General features: G+C 37.0%; 1 protein-coding gene and 1 pseudogene across 5 annotated transcripts in view; one reads left to right on the top strand and one right to left on the bottom strand.

Moving 5' to 3' along the window:
- The window catches only part of EPB41L5 (erythrocyte membrane protein band 4.1 like 5), an 87,853-nt gene that overhangs the window by 36,596 nt on the left and 32,220 nt on the right, over positions 1 to 19,037 (bottom strand). For all 5 annotated transcript variants that reach the window (XM_072613355.1, XM_072613354.1, XM_072613356.1 and 2 more), the window contains exon 3: positions 16,043 to 16,147. In XM_072613355.1, coding sequence (XP_072469456.1) covers positions 16,043 to 16,147 — 105 coding nt within the window. The remainder of the gene's footprint in view (positions 1 to 16,042; positions 16,148 to 19,037) is intronic.
- On the top strand, positions 17,877 to 18,215 carry LOC140506307 (BLOC-1-related complex subunit 7 pseudogene; annotated as a pseudogene).

Genomic DNA, 19,037 nt, shown 5'->3' with positions numbered 1-19,037 from the left:
TAAAGATAATTTTCAATAGCTTTTCTCTTCTGTGTGTTCTTTGACCCTTTGCCACTTTATTTTTCCAGGTTAATTACACTATGATTTTGTCCAGATCTATAATGAAACCCCTTGCTAGAGAATCTTCCCCTATCCCAAATAGTTTATTCTAATATATCCTTCATCCATCCAATATGTAAATTGATTTTGTTCTAGCCATGGCCCTTTCTCCTACTTCTCCTTTCTGGAATCTTAGCTCACTGGTAGCTTAGCTCATTCTCCTTTCTGTGACCACAGAGGTGGGATACCAGACTAGATACACAGGTCCACTTCTCTATTAAATACCTGAGCAGCTTTATCCTAACTGTTCTGATGTATGGACCCAGAGGTCCCATTCTAAATCATGTATCAAATGCTCTGAGCAGTCGTGTGGCCTTCTTTTCTTTCCATGGCCAGAAGACCACAGTAGAGTACTAGACACCTTCAGTTCCAAAAGTCTTGCAAGAAGTGTCAGTTTACTCCAATATCTCAAACATATATTAAGGTATCTATTATGTACACAGCCTCTATCCCAGTTATCTTGAATACAGTCCTCTTCAAAGGGCTTTAATTCTACTGAAGGAAGCTGCAATGTGGATGTGAATAAGTAAATACAAGATAATTTGAGGAGGGAGAGATGGTACTAACAATTAGGAGTATCATGAAAAGTTTAGGAGGGAGCAATTGAATTGAATCTTCACAGAAGCTAAGAACTCTAAGATGCAGAGAGATACAAGGGAATAGATTCTAGATGTCAAGGACATCCTATGTAAAGCCGCAAAGGTAGAAGATAGAATGTCAAAATCAGGAAACAGCATCTAGGACCCACTGGCTGAAAAAGTGTGTGAAGGGCAGTAGTATGTAATAAGGCTGAAAAGAAAGGCTGGAGTCAGAGTGCAAAGAATTTTAAATGTCGTACTGGAGGTATTTATATTTTATACCAAAAAGCAATAAGGAGCTGCCAGAGATTTTTGGGCAGCAGAACGGTGTGTCTGAACCAGTACTGGAGGATTATTCTGGTAACTGTATGGAGGACAGATTAGAATGGAGAGAAGCTAGAAGCAGTAAAACCCATTAAGAGGCTATTGCTAAAGAACAGATAAGAAATGAAGGACAGAATAGTGTGGTGGTGACTGTGTGACTGGAAAAACGGAAATGGATGAGAAAGATGCGGTGGAAGTAGATAAGACTGGGCAACTGACAATAAGGGGGGGAGACAGGCAAGAGTCAAGGATGACACACTGGTTTTAAACCTGAATGACCAGAAAAATAATGCCCTCAACAAAATATAATAGGGGAAATGTGTGCTTAGGGGGGAAAAGTGAGTTCTGTTTTGGAGACAAGAGTTTAAGGAGTTTTTCTGTTTCTGTTAGCCTGGTCCTTGAGCAATAGGTTATCAATGGAGTAATCACAAACACACACTTAGAAAGGACTAAATACATACACACTACACTTAGAGAAGAGAGACCTGGGATTGAATCCCACCAGATCTTAACTGTCACCTCATTTTACTGAGCCTCAATTTCTTCATTTATAAAAAATAAAAAGCTAGCGTGTCCACACCTTGATAGACTTCTGAGGACACATCATAAGATACTTAATAAATAACTGATTGATAAAATGTAGACTGTAACCAACCATAAAGTATTCTATAAATGTTACTAATTAAGGCAGTGATGACTATTTGAGACCAAGTTTTTGTCCTTCTTTCTTAAGAGAAAAAAATTATAGTTGGACTTGTCTTTACATATTTGCTTTCCCCTTTACTTTCGGTAATCTTCTTTAATTTTATCCTGTTACACAAATTACCAAGAATTTATTATATCTAAAAGTTGAGAAATGAAGAGAGAAAAGGTCAGTGTTTTCAAGGTATAAAGTTCAATCACTAACCAAAAAGACTGACAGCTAAATGAAATTATTCCTTTTCTCTACTATCATTGCCCTTCTTCCTCAAGAAAATACTAAAGACTCAAGCACTAGATTATAAAATTGGATTCAGAAGTGGGAGAGTTCTCAATGACAGTCTCTTACAGAAAGGCTGGGAGTTCATGTTTGCTTATTCTCAAGTCTGTTTTCTTTCATCTCCTCCACATTCCAGACCCAAGCTGTTTAAGAGCTCAGAGACAGGCACTGAGAGTACTTTCCTTAAGTCGGTGTCTTTAGGACTTACATTTAAATTATAAGAAAAGATAAAAGTATTCTCATTCTAACCATGAGGATATATAGCCTCTAGGACCCTACGTGTTCCATCTCTCTTCATTATACCTTCTTAAAGAGAATAAAACTGCTTTCAATCTCATTTCTGACAAGCCCATCATTTAAAAACTCATATTGGCCTAAAGTGAATTATGACAGGGGAGAAAAACTTGTATTTACTTACATCTTAATGAATTCTGAAAGGTGATAAGCTCACATTCTAGAATAAATTCCTTGCTTGTTTGTTTTAAAGAAATAAGCACTCTAAAATCACAACTCCAAATTATATTGTATACACAGTAACAAACCTGAAGCTGTTTTTTCAAATAATGAAGGGAAATCTTGCTACTTAACTTAAGGATAAATGCTTAAGCTGAAAAGGCTCAGCCATCATTGTAGACACCACACTTTAAATGCTGGCTCTTCAATCAATTAAACTTTCATTGTTCTTTAAGGTTCCATTTGTACTCCGAATCAAAGTATCATTTTAATATGAGCACAAATGGATTAATTCTCAAGGGCAGAATGGTGTGCTTTTTGTTATATTCCCACAGATCAGTTTATTTCTGATTTTATCATTAGTCCTTACTAAACTTAACTTTTTGTTTAGTGTCTCTTTTCACAGAATTTCCTTTCTCCTTTCATTTGAAAAAAAAATAGCTTTCTTTATAGAGACACCAAAGTTTATTAAGGAAATCTAAGAAAACTAAATTTTTTAAAAGCCACATCAACCTTTTGGGGACAAAGCATGTATTGCATTTTTGAAATTTTTCTTTTAAAAGGTCTTAGCAAATTCAGAAGACACTACACTGATGTCTTATCAGACATTTGTAAATTTTACTGGCAATTCATTACCAGATTTTTAAACGAAAATATATTTTCATTTAGTCTTTCTTAAATTTGCTTTAGTTGTGCTATCTTCATATTCCAATGCAGTCTTAAAACATCTGCCCAGGGACCTCTCCCAGCCTAGCCTTTGTAGAAGTAAAGAACTAAAGGTGTGTCAGACTGACTTAAGGTTAGTTAGGAAGAACTCTTTCCCCTCTTTTATATTGTTATACTACATGGCTCTAAGGGACGGGGAGGGGCTGCAGGTGGGGATGTAAGAGATAGCAAAACAAAAGATTCAATTAAATTATGTTTTGATAATAAATAAACTTGGCAATAAATATCTGAAAATTATAACCTGAAGAGGGAGGGACCAAGTATTTATACTTATTATGTCCAAGGTGTCACTAACTTACTATTTCTAAGGCAAAGACCAACAACCTAGAGCAAACAAAGCTACTGTCAGACATGAATGAATATCTGAATGGTCACATAGTACAATGCTAGCAGCCCCTGCATATCACCACTAACCCAGCCTACCAAGGAAGGAATAACAATGGCATCCAGGGATAGTTGTGGTTACATAGACAAAGAGTTAAAAATCACCCAACCATCCAGCCTTCAGAGAACAATCGTATTTCCCACAGTCTGCTACAAGTCCTCTGTCCCAACCCCTAAGGAACTAAAGAATAACAAGAGAGTTTTCTATAGTTTTACTTGGGTGAGTGACTCCTACAGATAAATAAAACTGTCCACTTCAAGTAATAGTGATGTTCTTTCTTAACAGAAAAGAGTATCATCATACTACTTTAAATAGCATACCCTTGACTTTAAAGAAGAACCCCTTGACTTCAGGGTCCAAAAACCTGGGTTAAGTCATAGGATCATATATTTAGAGCTCAACGGAACCTCATGCAATCACTCCGATTGACCTCATTTTGCAGATGAGAAATCAGGGCTTAGGGAGGTTAAGGAAATTGCCCAACGTAACAGGGCTAAGTGGCAGAGCTGGAATTCAACCCCATACAAACTCTCCGACTCCAAATCCAAATTTAGTGCTTTCTGTTGTATAATGTTGTCTCTTCCCTCTACTACCTACAAGCTATATAACCTTCAACACCACTTGTCTGCTTCCTTATCTATAAAAATGGAGGATGTCTCCCTACTACACAAGGTTGCTGAGGATCAAATGAGATAATCTGTAAAATGATTTACAACTCTACAGACATACAAAGGAAATCTATTAATGTTTTGCTAAAAGACAACAGAAACTTTTTAGATTACATTATCCTTTGTCTTTTTTGGGGGATCATACTTAATGCATTATTTTATTGTGGTGATGTAAATCTGGCAAATACTCTGCAAAGCAAGAGTCTTATAAAGCTACCTAAGAACACTGGGAGGTTAAATAACTTGCCAGGAGACACACATTTAACGTGTATAATTTATCATATAAAAACATTCACCTTATTTATTTGATCTGGATTTTATTGATTACTGGGAAATAATCAATAGCAGCACAATATAAACTAAGTCAGCTTTTATAAATACTAAAAATTCTCAATTGAATCTGTGATCTCATTGATTTGGATATTTGCTCCAACAATAGAGATTTATATCTGGTCATTTTATTTGACTATGGTTCCTGTTTTTCCACAACTTCACTGAAGTTCTATGTGCTGGCAGCAACTTCCCAACATGAGGACACCAAACGTCCAAAGACCCATTCCATTTATCCTTTACCCTCCCCATATGACCAGCCCATATTCTATTCCAGTCATAGTTTCCTAATGACACCCTTCACTCCAATTTCTTGGAAAAAAACATTTTCTTTGGTTGTACATTGCAGCCTGTTCATGGCCCCCATGTACCTCTCCACTGCTCTCTGTGTCACAGTCATTTTTAATTTTTCAGTTATGTAACAGTCCTAGTAAAATACTGGCTTTTCAAAAGATTGGCTCTTGTTTGTGAGAGTATCTAGAAACCGGAGATTTGGGACTTCACATTGAGTCTTCCATAATCAAATTGAGGGGAGAACCCTCTTTTTGTGTTCTGCTATGTGAGGAAATGCTTTTTGGGGAATTCAGAATTTTTAAAAAATTTAAAAGAAAAAAAACACTTGGCTCATTTTAAGAGCTTTGTAATTTTCTGAAAGCAATCCAGTACACTGTTCCTCCTTCTGCTGCTGTTGAAATTATGAGTCCAATCAGTCAATGTGTACAGTCTGTCTCAGACATATATATGGATAGACAAGTTCTAGAGGCTGACTGCATTTCATAAGCTTGATAATATTATTTACTTGGTATTTAAATAAACAAAAAAGAACCAAGAAAGGACTACTGAATTATTATGAACTATGTTCACGACATAGCAAACTATGTTTATGAACATAGGTTTTTATTAACTCTGAACACAAACGATTATGAATAAGTTTTTAAAGTGAACATTAAGTTGAGTACAGTGGCAACAAAACTGCCATTTCTGTGTCCTAAATTTTTGTTTTCCTGCGTAACTGTAAATGCTTTACTGATGGCTGTTTTTTGGCACCTCCAAGGCACCAACAGAGGCAAACTTCAAAGATAGCTTCAAATTCTATAGTCTATGGAACTCTACCTAAATAACTGCTCAGTATAACAGTCCCAAACTGTGTCTGCCTTTGTACATAACCCTAGTACATAGAAGAGGCTTAGTTGTCCCTTTAGTAGCTCTTTTTGTATACAGATTCAGTTAGGGTTAGGCAACTGCCCTGGGAAAAACAGAAATCAAAGAACACTTTCCAACATTTTTTACGTATTTTTTAATGCCAGAAATGCTTTCTTTGGCCTATAGTTATTCTGTGCTGTCAAATTCCATGATGGTTTTGAATGTTCTAGCTGATAGCAACATAAAAATAACCTCTCTCATTTTCAGATAGAGGAGAAAATTTTAAAATTTTGCATAGGCTAGAAGGAAACAAAAAGAGGATGGCTTTGCAGGTTAATAGGAACATCAAGCTATATATAAGGAATCTTCATTTTCATGTAAAATCCTCTTTTTTGGGGGTCCTACTTTGTAAATGGAAACACTCGTTTTATTTGGGGGTCAAGTTTAGAATTTTAAAAAGTTAAATTAAGGAAAAAACACTTTCCCTTAGAGTATATAAATATGCCTTTTCCCAGCTCTGCCCTTATGAAAAAAACTGGCCCAAGTACTACTGCTACAATAAAGTTTCAATTTTTCCATGAATCCTGGCAAGATTATTGTTTCCTACAATGATGCTTTACTAGCACGCTGTCATTTTCATCACTCTTAAATCCATAAAAAAAGCCTCTTTTCCTTGGTCTTCGGCTATAAAACTACAGGAAATTCAACCAGCCTAAGCAACTAATGAGAACGAACCAAGAAGAACCACAGAAGAAATCTTGAATATTGTACTGTTCTTCTGGTTCTAAGAAAAATTGTTCATAAATAATATTATAAGTTGCCCACAAATTACAGGTTACTTATCAACAAAAGCCCTCAAACAATATTGATTAGTTCAGAGTATCTAGCATATGACTAGATTCTCTACAGGCACAGTCTACCTAATAGGTAGACTATTAGTCACATTTAATTAGTCACGTTTCACCTTTCAGACAAAACAAGAAAAAAGCCACCTGCCCCAAAAATACTGGATGAAACACTACATAATTCTACCATATCTTTCGTACCTGTTTAAAAAGTAGGGATAGGGGGGCTGTATTTTAATCCCTAAATTCATTTTGAAGCAAATTAAAGTCAACCTCATCTTAAGTTATTTTCTCTAGTTTTCTCTCCTCTCCCACTTCTAACTACACCTCTATTTTTAAGCTGGAGATAACACTCAAGTACTGATTTCACAGGGCTGCTGTCAGGATTATTATGTATTTATAAGGTGCTTTGCAGATTACAAACGCTCCAACTCAGATGAAGGAAAGGGCATTAGTGTATTATAGAAAGCTTTTGCTTAAGAATAAAAATTGTCAGTAACTCATTCATCACTGTGCTTTTCAAGTTTGCCTCTGAAAACCTGGATCTGATCAAGTGTCTGTAAAGGAGGGAAGATATTACTGCACAAATTAAAGGAAGAATAAAAATAACTAATAAAATACAGAATAACTAATAAAACTGAAGTGATTTGTATTTTCAAATTATCAGAAATGCTATTTAATAATAAACATGACATTCTTTCCAGTCATTTCCACAAAACATAATGTACTGTAACAGTAAGCGCCCCAGCATACACAGGGAGGACCTGTTATCACAGGTTCTTAGATCTGCATTCATAGGAAAAGGAAAGCATCTTTCAAGGGGTTAAGAATCACTTTAATCATGCACATGTATCATTCACCTAGTTCAGGGGAGTTAGCACCCTAAACTTCAAAGAAAAATACAGAGGATAAAAAAAAGTCAACAGACATGTCTGACCACAAGTTACCAGAGAGGGAAGCACTGACATCTGGGTTGTCAAAATGGGGGTGTGGGGGTGTGGGGCCTCCTTACGGCTTCCCAGAGTCTTCATCTGGCCAAACATTTCCAGTCAGTAAGCCCCAAAATAAAACCTCAACTCATAGTATTTATAACTTTTTAAGAGTCAGGGGGCATCAAAACCCTCAAGAACTAGTGCCTCATTAACAAAAGGCTTGGGCCTTCCCACAAATCTTCCCTAATCAAACTCCCCTTAATGGGCAGGCCCCTTAACGGGTGGGGAAGATCTTTAATCACCTTAAAATAATTAACAATACAAATACATATACTATTTCTAGTTAAAGAAACTTTGGTTTCTGTACTTTAGGCCTTGTAAAGACTCTTGATTGATAATGGCAAGATTCAATCAGAGTCACTTGATTATACTAAAACAGAAATAGCAAAAGATCCTATTTTGCTTGTCATCACATGTACAAGTAATTTTTTTTAATTTTACTTAAGTATCATTACAAAACTTAGTAGTTTTAAAGACCATATTAAAGGAAATTCATTTCCTGACATTTTTAAGGCAATTTTGAAATTACTATTCGTACCTCTACTCACTAAGCATGACAAATGCAAATCCAAACTTTAGAACTGATTTTTTTTCTTTAATTATGGCAAAAGGAGGTGGGGAGGTATTAGCATATATGTAACTGCTGGTTAGAATCCTCCTCTCTATATAATATGTGATTTATTATCAAGTCCAACTCGAGGAATATTAAAGAGTATAATCTGCTGGGACTTGACACTTGAAACCACCAGTCAAGTACTAGTGAGAATTTGTTTTTTAAAAATATCAGACTCCCATGATGGAGATGGATGAGGCTGTTCCCTCACCTCCTCTCTTCTGAAGCTCAAACATAGTATCAGAATAAAAGCTGGACCAGATCATCCCCTTGCTCACAAATCGTAAGTTTCCCTCATTTCTGTCCTTTAAATCTTCCTGCTCCTCAATCATTCTCACATCTTATACTTTCAATTCAACTACCACTTATTAAGTACCTAATGTAACTGATATGAGATACAACAGACTGGACTCTCAAGCGGTCTACAAACTAACAGAAAAATACGCACATTCAACCATGATAGGAAGAAAGGTGAATGAAATGTAAAAGAGAAGTCTGGGCAAACTGCAGTGACAGACTATTTACACTTGTGAGGAGAGGCAAAGCCGCCAAACTGGTTTTCCAAAAGTGTCAGAGTGAGCATGCCGCCTCCCCTCCAGCTCTACACTATCTCCCAGACCCCTCACTCCTTAAGTTCCAGTGGTTCCCTATCACCTTCAGGTTTAAATGTAAGATCCTCTGGTGTTCAAAGCCCTTCATAACCTACCCTCATCCCAAAACCTTCCCAGTCTTCTTAGACCTGAGACAAGCATCCCATCCCTAACACACATATACAGATGACATTGGCCTCCCTGCTCTTCCTCTAACAAGACACCAGATCTCTCAACTCTGGGCATTTTCACTGACTGTCTCCTGTACATAGAATGCTCTATTCATCTCTGCCTCTTGGCCTCCTTCAAGTCCCAGCTAAAATTCTACCTGCTACAGGAAGTCTTTTCCAATCCTGCTTAATTCTTCTTTCTGTTGACTATTTCCTATGCATTTTGTATATAACTTGTTTGTATATAGTTGTCTGCATGTTGTGTTTCCCCCATTAGACTGTGAGCTATTCAAGGGTGGAGAATATGTCCTGTTTTTGCTGTCCTAGTGATTAGTCAGTGTCTAGCACACAGCAGACACTTAATAAATGTTTATTCACTGACTGGTTAAAGGCTTAAGCTGCTTAGGGGGTAAGCCTGTTTTTGCCTTTCTTTGTATGTCTGGTACTTAGGACTGCACCTGACACATAATGTTCAATAAATGTTTGTTTTACTGAGGAGCTGGCAACTGACATGGCCCATGAAGGTTGGACTCAATGGGAGAATGTTGGGGAAAGAGTCCATTTGATGCACAGATTGGAAAACGCTGGGATGGAACAAACTGGAATAACATGAAAAGGCTATGATAGCAGAAGATCAAACATCCAGTGCTGGAAGGGATCTCAGAGAACTGCTAGTCTAGAGGTGTCTAACTTTCAGCCCATGGATCATGATACCCTCAAAACTCCCTAGTAACACCCAGACTGGATTACAACGTCACTGGGAAATATTTAACAAAATATGTAACATGGATCACATTAATTTGTGGTTTTCAAAGTCAATATGTGGCTCTCAGGGATCCCTTTCTATTTGATATTGATACCACTGTTCTAGTCCAACACTGTCATTTTATGGCTAAAGGAATTATGACCCAGGGAGGTTGTGACACACCCAAGGTAGCACCCAAGCTGGCAGAGCCAGGACTTGAACTCAGGCTGTTTGACTCCATAGCTGGTGCTCTTTCTTCTGTAGCAAGATGTCTCCTAATCTCGAAGCAAGTTATACAGAGTTTTATATGTCTTATTTATAACTTAGCAATCAATGGACAGTGGAGAGCAAGCAACTGAAGGATTGAGTGGAAAAGTGACATGATCAGAGCAATCCCATCTTTGATTTTCCGCTCATTTCTCCAGCAGCACATTCCTCCCATATCTTCAATAAAACCTTCACTCCAATCTGTGGCCAACCCTCCACTTCCTCCTCCCCTTCACTGCCAAATCTCTAGAAAGAGTAGCCTACATGGGGCCTCCACTTCTCATCTCCTCCTTTGATCTGGCTTTCATTCATTACGATCACCACTCTTCCGTGCCAGTAACTTACCAGTAACTTCCTAAGAATGAGATTCAGTGTCCTTCTTTGATGCTGCACAACACTATTGATCAAAGATAGGCTTCTCCTCAACTAACTGTCCTTCATAACCTATAAACATAACCTCACCTCCTTCAAGGTTCTACTTTGTAGTCAGAAAGGCAGAACTCGGGCTCAGGAGAGACAAAAGGCCTAGATATAACAATATGATATTCATATAGAGATGATAACTGAACTGATGGATGCTGACGAGGTCAGTGAGAAAAGTCAGGTTTAAAGAAAGAAAAGCACCCAGTTTCAGACAGATTCAAAGTAAGGAAGCCTGCACAATGGTCTAGCAATGGATCTCAAGAAGGGGTGGCTAGACAGGCAGGAGAACCATGAGATAACAGTACCACGAAAATTCAAACAAAAGAAAAGGTTGACAGGAGAATGTTCAGTGTCAAATGCACAAATGACACCACAAAGAAGGAAATGGAAAAATGCTTATTATTGACATGGGAGCTACTCATGAGTCAGCTTTCTATGCACAGAGAATTATACTTCAAATCCTGGCTATAATACTGCCCATGTAAATTTGAGGCAAATAATTTCTTTGTGACTCCATTTCCTCATCTATAAAGTTAAAGTCTTGACCTAGATGGCTTCTAAAGTCTCTTGAGCTCTAAATGCAATGAAATCTAAAAAAGATGATACTTAATAGTCATACCTGATCCTTTCTGGTTTTTATAGGAAGTCATCTGCCCCGGTACTTACCCATTCTTCTCACCTGAAGAGCAGACCCTGTTAGGTTGTGCTAGAAATAAATCTTTCACAACTCTTAAATGTAAGTTAACTAGGTCACTGTTTATTTTTGTTACATACACATGTATTTTTTAAAATTTTATTTAGTTTCAGTGTTCTACAATCACTACCATATAACTCAGATTTTTTTCCCTGCCTCCCCAAGACAGCATACAATTTTATATATGTTCTACATATACATTCCTATTAAATACATTTTCACCATAGTCAAGTTGTATAGAAGAATTAAAATGAATGGGAGAAATCATGTAACAAAATACAATACCAAAGAAAATGATGTGCTACATTCTGTGATTGAATTCCATAGTTCTTTCTCTAGATGTAGAAGGCATTTTGCCTTAAAAGACCTTAGGGAATGTTTTAAGTCCTTGCATTGCAATGAAGTTCTAAGTGAACCAGAAAAAATTCTCATACACTGTAGTTGTTGCTGTGTACAAAATTCTCCTGGTTCTGCTTCTTTTGCTCAGTATCAGATCATATAAATCTTTCCAGGCCTCTCTGAAGTCTTCCTGTTCATCATTTCTTATAGCACAATAGTATTCCATTACATTCATATACCATAATTTATTCAGCCATTCCCCAACTGATGGGCATCCGCTTGAGTTCCAGTTTTTGGCCAAAACAAAGAGTGCTGCTATCGATATTTTTGTACATGTGGGATCCTTTCCCATTTTTTAATCTCCTGGGGATACAGTCCTAGAAGTGGTATTGTTGGGTCAAAGGGTATGCACATTTTTGTAGCCCTTTGGGCATAGTTCCAAATTGCTCTCTAGAATGGCTGGATCAGCTCACAGCTCCACCAACAATGAACTAGTGTTCCAACTCTCCCACATCTTCTCCAGCATTTATCATCTTCCTGTTCTGTCATGCTAGCCAATCTGATAGGTATGATGTGGTATCTCAGAGCTGTTTTGATTTGCATCTCTCTAATCAATAGTGATTTAGAGCATTTTTTCATATGACTATAGATATCTTTAATTTCTTCCTCTGAAAATTGCCTGTTCATATCCTTTGACCATTTATCAACTGAGGAATGACTTGTATTTTTGTACATTTGACTCAGTTCTCTATATATTTCAGAAATGATGCTTTTATCACAGACACTAGTTGCAAATTTTCTTTCCCAGTTTTCTCCTTTCCTCCAAATCTTGGTTGCACTGGGTTTGGTTGTGCATTCCTGGTATGGATCCTACCTGATCATAATGTATTATTCTCATGATAAGTTGCTGTATTCTTTTTGCTAAAATCTTATTTAAAATTTTCACATCTGTATTCATTAGAGAAATTGGTCTATAATTTTCTTTCTCTGTTTTGGTTCTTCCTGGTTTAGGTATCAAAACAATATTTGTATTATAAAAAGAATTTGGGAGGATTTCTTCTTCCCCAATTTTCCCAAATAGTCTGGATAGTATTGGAATTAACTGTTGTTTAAATGTTTGATAGAATTCACTTATAAATCCATCTGGCCCTGGAGATATTTTCCTAGGGAGTTCATTGATGGCTTGTTCAATTTCTTTTTCTGAGACAGGGTTAAGTATTCAGCTTCCTCTTCTGTTAATCTGGGCAATTTATATTTTTTAAAATAATCATCCATCTCATTTAGATTGTCAAATTTATGGGCATAAAGTTCAGCAAACATTCTTAATTATTGTTTTAATTTCCTCCTCATTGGAGGTGAGTTCACCCTTTTCATTTTTGATATTAGTAATTTGGTTTTCTTTCTTTTTAATCAAATTGACCAAAGGTTTATCAATTTTATTGGTTTTTCATAAAAGCAACTCTTGGTTTTATTTATTAGTTCAATAGTTTTCTTAATTTCAAGTTTATTAATCTCTCCTTTGGCTGTCAGTATTTCTAATTTGGTATTTACTTGGGAATTTTCAATTTGTTCTTTTTTGAGGTTTTTTAGCTGCATGCCCAATTTACTGATCTCCTCTCTTTCTCTATTTTATTCATGTAGGCACTCAAAGATATAAAACTTCCCCTAAGAACTGCTTTTGCAGTATCCCATAAGATTTGGTAGGTTGTCTCATTACTGTCATTCTCTTGAATGAAGTTGTTGATTGTTTCTATGATTTGTTGCTTAACCCACTCCTTCTTTAGGATTAGATTATTTAGTTTCCAATTAATTTTTGGCCTATCTTTTCATGGCCTTTTATTACATATAATTTTTATTGCATTGTCATCTGAGAAGGATGCATGGACTATCACTGCCTTTCTGCACTGGATTGTGAGGTGTTTATGCCCTAGTACATTTTTTGTATATGTGCTATGTTCTGCTGAGAAAAAGGCATATTCCTTTCTATCCCCATTCAATTTTCTCCAGAGATCTATCATATCTACCTTATCCACAGTTTTATTCACCTCCTTAACTTCTTTCTTTCTTGTTTATTCTGAGGTTAGATTTACCAAGTTCAGAGAGGGAGAGGTTGAGGTCCCCCACTAATATAGTTTTGCTGTCTATTTCTTCCTGTAACTCCCTTAACTTCTCTAAGAATTTGGGTGTTACACCACTTGGAGCATGTTTAGTAATGATATTGCTTCATTGTCCATGGTGCCTTTCAGCAGGATATAGTTTCCTTCCTTATCTCTTTTGATTAGATCTATTTCTGCTTTTGCTTTATCTGAGATTAGAATTGCTATCCCTGCTTTTTTCACATCAGATGAAGCACAATATATTCTGCTCCAACTTTTTACCTTTACTCTGTGTGTTTCAAATGTGTTTCTTGTAAACCACATTGTTGGATTATGGTTTTTAATCCATTCACCAACCACTGAGCTTGCCTTTGCTATAGGTCAGCTGAGGAGATCTCCCATGATCAGATCCCCCCTACACACACACACACAGACAGACACACAGACACACAGACACACACAGACATAGACACACACAGACACAGACACACAGACACACAGACACACAGACACACACAGACACACACAGACACACACACACACACACACACACACACACACACACACACACACACACACACACACACACACACACACACACACACACACCAGTGTGCTCCACTAGCTAGCTCCAGGGCAAATCTGGGGAAACAAAAAGAAAGAATTCACCTGGCCTCTCCTTTCTCACACCACCCAGCTCAGCACCAGGTTCTCTAACTTTCAGCTGACAGAACCAGAGGCCACAATACACAAAGTGTCATCATGAGTAAGAAAAATTGAAGCAAGAAGGAAAAGACCACAGACTCTCTCTATGGGAACAAGGATCAAAACATGCATACTGAAGAGGTCAGTATTGAGACTCTACTCCCATCTGAAACTTCAGAAAGAACTATGAACTGCTCGCATGCACAAAGAACACTCTTGGAAGAGCTGAAGAAGGAAACAGAAGAAAAACTGGCCATTGATTTGAAAAGTATGAAAAAAGAATACACTGAAGAAAACAGCTCTCCAAAAAGGAAAATTGAACAAATGGAAAAGGAAGTACAGAATGCAGGTTGATAAGTCTCAGGAACAATAGGGGAGCCTCAGCCTTCAGTATCTCTGTGACCTTGTCTTTTACCAGTGTGCCTCTAAAATGCGGAAAATAACAGAGCCTGCCTCCTAGGGCCGTTGTGAGGGTAAAATGCCACAGAACTTGTAAAGTGACTTGCAGATCACTGTGTAAATGCTAGCTATTACTACTGTTTTAGTATTGCTGTTGTAATTTTACGGCTAGTGAGAACTGGCAAGTATATTTCTATTTCTTCAGAAAAAGAAAAAGGCTGTTCTGCAAAATACCTTGAAAATATGCCAAAATATTCACAGTTGTACTTGTGATGACAAAGAGCTTAAATAAAAAAGTGGGTGCCTGACAACTGGATAATATCTGAAAAAAGCCATGGTCTATGAGTAACGGAATACAGAATGCAGTAAAGTGGTAAGTGAGGAATTCAGAGAAATGGAGGTGAATTTCTAACTGGCATGCTGAAAAATAATTCTGTACCCTTTTGTATAAAATATTTACAGCAGCTCTTTTTGCAGCAGCAAAGAACTAGAAACTAAGGAGGTGACCAGAAAATGGAAAACAGCTGCACACATTGTGACATGTGAATGCATAGAATATTACTATACCACAACAAAAAATGCACACAAAAAAGTACAGCTTCAGGGAAATCTGGCAAAATCTGCAGAATAAAGTGAATAGGACTTGTAGAACAATATATATAACATTATAAAGAAAGAGAACTTTGAAAGGCTTAAGAACACTCATCAATGCAATGGCCAAACTACAATTCCAAAGAGAATTGAGAAAGAGGCAATGAACTCAAAGACACAAAATAAAGCATACAGGAAACAACAGGAGTAAGGCCAAGAGAAATAAAAAAGAAGCAGAACAACTCTGAAAGCTACAAGCTGTCTTATTTATATAATTAAAAGGAAAATCAAAATTTAATGTACTTTTCCTCCTTTTTTCTGTTCTCTCTTTAAAGAAATGCCCATTTAATTTGGTGATTAAATAGTTCAGAATAAAAATAGAGAATAAAAAAAATTTATGATATTGATGAATCAATGGCACAAAGTGGAAGAAAATAGGCACTAAAGAACCAAGAGCACAGTATATTTGAAAAAGATGACAGCATTTTTTTCAATTACACAGGGAAAAAAAAAATCTTGGGTACAGAAAGTAATGAGGGTAGAAGAAAACAGGAAGACTAGTAAAAAAAAAAAAAAAAAAGATGGGGAAGGAAAAAAAGGAAAAATGGTGTGGGGAAATGACATACTGAATTCCTAGTGAAGGCACGCCTATCAGTGCAATCGATATTTGCTCTATAACTGAGAATCATGGTTGCCTCAGTTTCTAAAAGGTCATGTGACCTGGCCAAGGTCACACAGTTTTCCTGACTCTAAGGTCAGCTTTTTTACCCATCACACCATGACTACTTTAAGAAAATAAGGCAAGAAGACAATCTTGCCTAAATTGGCTATCATATGAAAGCAAGCTCAGGGTCTTCTAAATATGTAATTCTAGAGATTTTTACTCACTGCCACTTGTGCTGAATCCATAAATCTGAGTCCAAAATAGTCACTTTCGATCAGGTCCAGATGGTACATGATCTGGTCAAAAAGGGCCTGCCCTTTGGCTTTTTTCTGAAATAGCAAAAACATAATTAATGTAAGAGTGTGGATTAACAGAACCCTTAGCCTGAACAAAAAGGTGGATACAAATTAGTTATCTAAAATATCTTTGAAAAAGCAGTATTTGCAATCACATTGAGAAGTACAGTCACCAACAACTGAGAATGGAATGGATGTAGGGAGAAGGTACAGGAGTAGAAGTTTTATGAGAGAATTGGCTGAAGAAATTTGAGATGTTTAACCTGAAAAGAAGACTTAAATGAGACCTGATTTTTGAGAAGACTTTCACAAAAGCTTGAAAAAACTGACATAACTAAGTTTATAGAATTACTGTCCATCTGAATTGGTAGAGATGTTTTTACCAAGAGACCCCCACATCATTTAAATCAAGGGTTTAGACGAACTTATCGGAATTTCTTTTTTTAAAATCAACTAAATAAGTGCTGATCTTCTGTCAACTGTCTAACATTGTGCTACCCATTATGGGGAATTCCCAACAGCAGAGTAAAAGAACTTCTGACTCAGCTAAAAGTTTGTGGTATTAATACTAAAACATATTATTTAATAAACAATTATGTACTCAACTGTGTACCAGTTCCCCTAAGTTAAAAAGATTTTAAAGACAAGTATGTAAACAGGTCAAGCTTTACAAAGGATGATATAGGATTCAGGTCAGTAGTGACAGGGAGTTCCAGATAAAGAGTAAAATGAGCAAAGTCAGGGAGATGTGAGTAATCAAAGATGACTAACTGAAAAGCATGATTATTAATCACAGAATCTCTAAGTTAAAAAGGAATTCAGAAGCTCTTCAGCTCAACCATAACCAAACAATAATCTCCCCTATGACAAACCGAGCAAGCAGGCATTACACAAAGACTATGGAGTTAGACCCATCTACATACTGAGACAAACTATTCCAATTTCGTTTTTTCGGGGGGGGGGTGGTGCTGGGGACAAGGCAGAGGCAGGTCTAATTGTTAGTAACCTTTCTCTCTTTTCAAGCTTGAATCTTCTCTGCAACTTCTAACCAATACTACTAATTCTTTCCTCTGGGATCAAATAGAACAAGACTAACTTATCCTGTACATGACATCCTCTTCAGATACTTGACCCACAGTTATCATGCGCCTTCTACCCCAAAATCTTCTCTTCTCTAGGCTAAATATTGTTAGATTCTTCAGTTGATCGTCATATGATCTCAAGATTTCTCAACATCCCAGTCATTCTCTGGACATTCCCCAAGTTTATTAGAGTCCTTCCCAAAACGTGATGTTTAGAATTGAACATGGTATTTAAAATGTGATCTGACAAGGGCATATCTCAGGACAGTAGTATACTGTCATTACTCTAGTGCAGGACAAAGATGACATTAGTTTTTTTGGCCACCACATCCACTATTGGCTCAGTTTAAAATATATAGTCCACTAGAAATTTTAGAATTTTTTTCAGACTGCCCAGTCACAAATTCTCTATTTTGAACTTAATTCACACTAAAGATATGGGAAATAAGGTTGTATTGTAGGGACAGAGTAAAGCAAGATTAGAACAGATGGCAATGGTAACAATAGAAAAAAGGAAACATTTTTTTTTAATCAAATATTATTTTTTAAGTGCCCTTAAATAAAATTACACTGGAAATCTTCCTAGCCAATGATGTCACTGAAAAGATTCAATAGCATACTCAAATAAAACTTTATACACCTTGAAATAATGGTTGTCTGGCCATTGGAGATCCACTGCAATGGCAGAGGGGACGCCCAATCCCTAGTCTCGAGTTGGTCAGTTGGTGAAGGGGCTGCTCACAGAGAAGGTAAACGCCTGCGGTATCAATGTGATCGCCCTCACCAAGCAGGTGCTGAAGGGCTCACGGAGCTTGGAGCTGCTGGGTCAGGCAACTCTAAACATGGTACTGCAGGAAGACGCCATCTTGCACTCAGAAGATAGTTTAAGGAAAATGGCAATTATAACAACTCATCTTCACTATCAGCAAGAAGCTATTCAGAAAAGTGTTGGACTGTCTTCCAATCTATAGGACCAGCTGAAGCATTTGCTGAAATGAAATGACATCTTAAAGGCCCCAAAGCACAATTCTCAAGGCTGAAAGGAAACTAGGGCTCCCCCCAACACCCCCCGCAACCCCCCCACATCTTTTGTTCCCACCGTGCAGTTAGGAGAGAATTGTGATGACGGCCTGCAGCTTCTCGAAGAATATGGGGTTTTCTCTCTGTACGTAAAGATATCATTTAAGGCAAAACACAGATTACATGGAATAACTCAGAAGTACCATTTGATTCTACGTACACAAACCTGTTTGCTCTCACTCGGTTCTTTGCTTACTCTGTTTTAGTTTGAATTAAAACAGAATTAAAAGAAAAAAAAATAATGGTTGTCAAATAATGTTGGACTTTAAAACTATGCTCCCTGTTTCAAAAGAGAATGTGGAGAAATTTTTTTCCCTCCTCAAATTTTCCAAGAGCACTATATATACCTGTATCATTTTTATCTCCATGACCCATACCTAACCTTGATTAGCTCCTTTATTCTCTTTTCCTCCTCTGAAGTAAAATGTAAGTTTCTCGGGACTGTGCCATAACTTATCTTTTTAATGCCAATGTCTAGCACATGGTAGGTGCTTAATATTTGTTGAGCTGAACTGACAGGAGCCTCTATTTCAGCAGCCACTATTCACTGACATTCTGAATCTACTTAGGACATTAGCTTTCCTTCACAGCCATTCTCTCAGACCTCTTTTAAAAAGGAAGACAAAAAGAACTCAGTTTTTCAAAAGACTAGCTGTTTAGGAAAGGCCAAGTTCATTCAGCACAAGACAGAACCAAAATACAAATCCCTTGGCATTTAAAAATAGGCAGTTAGGACACTGGTGTTTCACTACTCACCTAAC

Source organism: Notamacropus eugenii, chromosome 5 (assembly GCF_028372415.1).
Source record: "Notamacropus eugenii isolate mMacEug1 chromosome 5, mMacEug1.pri_v2, whole genome shotgun sequence".
NCBI classification, from domain to species: Eukaryota; Metazoa; Chordata; class Mammalia; order Diprotodontia; family Macropodidae; genus Notamacropus; species Notamacropus eugenii.
The sequence above is the reverse complement of the archived record's forward strand: the minus strand, read 5'-3'. Positions and strand labels throughout refer to the sequence as shown.